The sequence below is a fragment of the Amblyomma mixtum genome, unplaced genomic scaffold (assembly GCF_055824585.1).
Source record: "Amblyomma mixtum isolate Tamu unplaced genomic scaffold, ASM5582458v1 scaffold_29, whole genome shotgun sequence".
NCBI lineage: Eukaryota > Metazoa > Arthropoda > Arachnida > Ixodida > Ixodidae > Amblyomma > Amblyomma mixtum.
This window is the reverse complement of record NW_028317726.1, coordinates 369,812-375,674: the sequence shown is the minus strand read 5'-3', so window position 1 is coordinate 375,674 and position 5,863 is coordinate 369,812. Positions and strand designations below refer to the sequence as shown.

General features: G+C 48.9%; 1 protein-coding gene across 1 annotated transcript; it reads right to left on the bottom strand.

The window, feature by feature from the left end:
- Positions 1 to 3,603: 3,603 nt before the first annotated feature.
- LOC149324483 (uncharacterized) lies at positions 3,604 to 5,565 on the bottom strand. Its single transcript, XM_089565521.1, has one exon. The coding sequence runs from the start codon at positions 5,267 to 5,269 to the stop codon at positions 3,863 to 3,865; it is 1,407 nt and encodes a 468-aa protein (XP_089421647.1). The 5' UTR covers positions 5,270 to 5,565; the 3' UTR covers positions 3,604 to 3,862.
- Between the last annotated feature and the right edge of the window lie 298 nt (positions 5,566 to 5,863).

Sequence of the window (5,863 nt, the reverse complement as noted above, 5' to 3'; positions counted from 1 at the left end):
TCCTAATCAGACCTATGTAGCCCAGACTGTAATAAACTTTCAATATACCCCATCTAAAAGAAGTCCTCAGTTAATTGAGTCATCGTAGATTAGACAGGCTGATTCAGACCTATGTAGCCCAGACTGTAATAAACTTTCAATATACCCCATCTAAAAGAAGTCCTCAGTTAATTGAGTCATCGTAGATTAGACAGGCACGAAACATCTGCAATCTGTTGTCAATAATTCGAAGAAATTATACCTACCCCGTTTACCTGATAAGAACGGCGACGTTCTTCGGTAGGTCGTTTTTACTTCACTCGGGCGACTCGGGGGCCACAAGAGCTACGAAAGTAAAATTCTTTTCGTCAGCCTGTCTTAAAAACGACCACGGAATGGCTAGCGACATCTGGTACGCACGGTGAAAATCGCAAAATGGCGCGAAAATAGGAATGGAAAATGCATTCAGGAGAAAAATACTCTTACCTAAGGCACCGCGGTGGAAGGAGGCGCTTGAGGGTGTATACTGCGTGGACAACGGAGTAAGGCTGGCAGGCTGTTAGATTTCTGCATATCTTTTCTTTTTTTAGTGGGAAAGCATTATCATCCTCCTAACCTGGGAAATGCCGGTGGTGGTGAAGCCTCTAAGGTTACCTACGTGATGCGGAAAGTGGGGAGAAATAAGCAATTCAATGTTTGGTAATGGCTATTCTTGTTTGAGGGGGTAGGGGTCATTAAAGGCAATAGTAAAGGCCTTTAGGTAAACTGCCTTTAGGGTGAAGTCCTTCCCTCTAAAGGTCTATGTTCAAGGCAATTAGGTAAACTGCTTTTAACCCGCCGCGGTGGCTCAGATGTTGAAGCGCTCGTCTACCGAGCCGGAGTACCCGGGTTCGAACCGACCGCGGCGGCCGCGCTTCAATGGAGGCGAAGCGCAATAAGCGCCCGTGTGCTGTGCGATGACAGTGCACGTTAAATATCCCCAGGTGGTCGAAATTATTCCGCAGACATGCACTACGGCACCTCCTTTCTTTCTTTCTTCCTTTCTTTCTTTCTTTCTTTCTTTCTTTCTTTCTTTCTTTCTTTCTTTCTTTCTTTCTTTCTTTCTTTCTCTCTTTCTTTCCTTCTTTCTTTCTTTCCTTCTCTCTTTCTTTCCTTCTTTCTTCCTTTCTTTCTTTCTTTCACTACCTCCTTTATCCCTCCTCTTATGGCGCGGCTCGGTTGTCCACGGAGATAAGTGAGGCAATTACAGCTTCATTCCCTTTCCTCAGAAACCAAAAAATGCTTTTAGTTCAAATGACTTTATGGTTAAAGCCATTAGTGTAAAGGTCCTTAGGTCAACAGATGCTTTTGCATTCACAGCACACAAGAACCTCCAGCGCCCATCTTAACCTTTTTGTCATTAAAGCTAGAGCTGGGAAATACGGGGAACGTTTACTAAATGCGACTTCATTAAAATGGTAGTTACGCCTGTGGACGACACTCGAATTGAATTTAAAAACGGCGGTCTGAATGGATGGCTGTGCAGCATCCGTTTACTGACTTTCCCAGCTCTAGGCCTGCACGGTCCACGCTTCGATTCAGCAGGGGATCATTAGAGTGCCACCATACTGCATTCTTCTGATCAACGCTGTAGAGCAACTTGTGTCTTCTGCAGATTATCTCGTTTTCGACGGTACACACCCTTTTTTAAGTGTGAAGACCCTATTCCGATGGGTAAACCCCGAGCAAGATCTTGCGGTGTGGTTGTGCCAATTGAAACGAATAAACCAAAATGAGTGAAATAAATATCGGCGACTGGGATTCGAACCCGTGGTGGCGCAAACCGATCAGCTTCGCTGGCAACTGGGCGAGAGCACCAGGCTATCGTCGTAGCCGCGCACATCTCGTGTTGAACTGCAACGCATTGCACATCGTTTTCTTCCCAATTGTACTACTATAAATCTAATGTTCGCGCTTTTCTTCTGACCCAATCGATAGTTCGCAGCAACAGGACGCTCATATCTTCAGCCACAACGGCACACCCTAGAAAGCCACATACACAGTTTTTCCTTTTTTTTTCTCCTCTTTCTCTCTATCCAGTTAGCGCCACTAACTTTTATTCCGGCGTCACCATACAGCGTGCATGGAGACTATTAAACTCAGCCACGTTGTCATTTAGTGATGCATCGCTTATGTATAGAGATGCCTTTTCTATCTTGATGCAAATGGCTCCTGACAAGAGCCTCGCATTTGCCTTCTTTCTTTTGCCTAGCATCTTCGCCGTGTTTACTTGCGGCTCGCTTCGAAGCGTGATAATATGCGCGGTCAAATGCGCGCATTCATTTTCTTTACTTCCAAAGGTACAGCGTCAAGGGTCCCCGTTAAGCGGACAAGCTGGCGCCGTCAAAAACTCATAGTTTTTCAGCGCGACGGCGCCCAGCCAAAGAAAAGAAACAGGAAGAGAAGAAAGACGAACACAGCGCTTTAAAATCAAGTTTAAGTCAAGTATACCAACTAAGCCAAGAACTAACTCTACTGAAATACATTTATTATACATCGGGCTCGCCTTTCCTCTCTGTGTCTGTTCTTCAGGATGTGCATGTGCTCCAGACCAACATTGCAAGAGCGACGTATCGTGCTAGGTTCCTGGGATTCTGCATTAAGAAGAGTGTGACCCCCCCAGAAGTGAGTGCCTTGTTTGGTGCTGTTCTGCCGTCGTGGGGGCATGTGAAACGCGTCTGCAAACTCTTAAGGTCTGAACTGTGCAGACAAGTAAGGTTATACACCGACTGGCTACGCGCGGTATGTTTTGCGCGCTTCCCGAGATTGTATTGCTGAAAGAAGGTTTCATCACCTCAGAAGTGAAGCTGCAAGACTGACGGAAGTTTGGTCAGCGCTGTGTTCGTCTTTCTTCTCTTCCTGTTTCTTTTCTTTGGCCGTATGCCGTTGCGCTGAAAAACTATGAGTTTAAATCAAGTATACCAACTAGCCCAAGAACTAACTCTACTGAAGTACGTTTTTAAAGTGTAACGCATTTATTTTCAAAGCCTTCATCTTGTTTCTCAATTGCCACAAAGACGGCCCGGCCCGATGGTCGGTGAAGTAGCAAGCAGCCGTCTCAATGGCTCCGACACAGTACTGGCGTCCGACCTGGCACGACATGGCAAACTAGACGACGAACGAACATCATATGAATCCACTCGCCAGGCTGCTTCGTACTTGCGACGCTTCTCGAGGCGTGCGGCTCGCTCTTCCTCCGTCTCCTCGGATCGCTGCCTCCTCTTGGTTTCGTTCTGACGAAAAAGCCTGGCTTCTTTCAGTCTCTCCGACCTACCTTCCATACCTGCCGACGAATCCCACCGAGCCGCCCCTTCTATATATTCGATGCAACGCCAGCTCTTCCTCTGACGTCATGCCAGATGGCGCGGCGATCGGAGCTCCCGGCTGCAGCGGTTGCTAGGCAACAGCTCAGCTCGCGATGTGGCCGTCGGCCAACTCGAAACAGCGAGAACACAGCCAATGTAGCTCTCGCTACAAAAATATATCACGATTCCAGCCGCATAGTATCGGCCCTACCGCATCAAAAGGCATCGGTAGCGTTGCCTGCTTGGCACAAATGTGCAAGACACGCCAAACCAAATAAACTGCAGACAAACAAACAGTTTAATTCTGCATAATTAAGAACGCACGCATTCAAAAAGAAACAACCAGGAAGAACATCAAAGCAAGTGCTCAGTATGTTACACAAATTTCAAAATCTGGACGCTCATGCTAGCGTCGCACAGCAAATTAACAAGACTGGAATGTACCAAGAATAAACGCTCTTAGGTAAATACGAGGCAGCGGTGCACCAGAGAACACGTTACACTATATATTTTCACGTCAAAATAAATCGCAAACCGATTTATGGTTCAAACTGAAGCCGGAGGTGACATTTGTTGTTTACGATCAAGCCACGTTCCTTCAATGCGCGGATCGTTATTTTCTCGCGAGAGAACCCTAGAAATAAAACATTCTTACCAAACTTAGGAAGGGGCTCTTCGGAGAGTGGAGTAAGTGGGCTTATTAATCTGTGTTGTCTTGTCGAGTCGCAAGGGTTGATGAAAACTAGCTTGACCTTCTTATCCATGGGCCACTTAATGAACTTGTCGAACAAGCCTTCGATTATGTATACACGAAGCCAAACCTTCACACCGTCAAAGCATAGCCTCGGAACTACCAGGTATCCATAGTGGTAGCTAGGCTGGCCATCGTTGCCTCTGAAGTATTCCAAACGGCCAGACGATGTCGTGCAGAACCCATTCCAGTCATCAATGGTCCATTCGTACGGGACGGACTTCCCGAGTACGTCGCTGCTGATCTTGAGAGACGCTGCGGCCAGCAGTTCCAGGGCTTTCTCCTCGTCCTCTACCAGCGGCGTCTGCTTTTTAGCTGCTGACACCTCCGAAAGTGAAGATCCGGTATCTGACAGCGTGCGGTCTTCACAAAACGCTTTTACGACCCTGTTCTCCAAACTCTGCACGTTCCGCTCACACCTCTCGCTGTTCTCTTTGATGGTCCGCTGGATGTCAGCCAGCGCGTTCCTGACCTCTGCAGTGACTTCGCGGCGGTGTTCAGCTAAACCTGCCTCCGCTTCAGTCCTTAGCTCCGAAATCCTGTTTTCCAGTGCGGCTGTCACTGCGTCGGCTATACTGGTGCACTGGGCACCCACGTTCCCATCGGTATCGGCGCGTAGACGGTCCTCGAATGAATCCATCTTCGTGCTCAAGGCAGCATTTTGTTCCAATATTTTTTCTAGCGTTCCTTTGACTTCCATAACGGCGTTGGAAAAGTTATCCTCTGATGTTTGCTCGCGCACGCGCGGCGGTTCACAGTCACACTCCAGATGCTTCGTAATGTCTCGGTGTAAGACCCTCTCGCTGCATCTGGGGCAGCTCACGACGTGGAACTGGCAGTCATTGGCGAAGTGCCCCAACATGGCGGAGGCGACGTCCTCGGCGTCGCAACCGTGCTCGGCATTCCAGCAGCGTACCTTTCTGCCGAGGACGCTGTCCCTGCCGAAGGTTGACCACACCACGTCTTCCTCCTGGAAGGGCTCTTTGTCCAGCGGGCAGTGGTCGCGTTTTTCACCGACGCCGTCGTAACAGGACTGGCAGAGCAGGTGAAGACAGGGTAACATGGCCGCCGATGAAGGAACGAGACCGCAGACACTGCACACTCTATTTGACGGGAACGGGTTCACGAAACACGTCGGCCTCCTGTCGAGGCCGGTGCCGAAACCGAACACTGTCTGCGCGTTTGCGGGCGCCATGGCTGGAGGAAGGCAGTCAAGTGCCCTCACATGCAGCGATCTCCCCACAATCGACTGACGCTGCCGTCTGTATGCGCGACTGTTATCACATTTTCCGCTGTCCTTATCAAAGCAGAGCAGGGGCGCTGAAACAGGAAACACTGTACTGCGATCTGCGCGCGGCAGCCAACGGATAGCGGAATTCCAACGCGTCTGCAATTTGTTGTCAATAATTTGAAGCAATTATACCTACCCCGTTCACCTGATAAGAAAAGCGACGTTCTTCGATAGGTCGTTTTTACCTAACTCGGGCGACTCGGGGGCCACAAGAGCTACGAAAGTAAAATTCGGTTCGTCAGCCTTTGTTAACAACGACCACGGAATGGCTGGCGACATCTGGCTCGCACTGCGAAAACCACAAAACGGCGCGAAAATAGGAATGGAAAATGCATTCAGGACAAAAAAACTCTTACCTAAGGCACCGCAGTGGAAGGAGGCGCTTGTGCGTGTAAACTGCGCGGCCAACGGAGTAAGCCTGGCAGGCTGTTAGATTGCTGCATAGCTTTTCTTTTTTAGTGGGAAAGCATTGTTGTCCTCCTAACATGGAAAATGCCG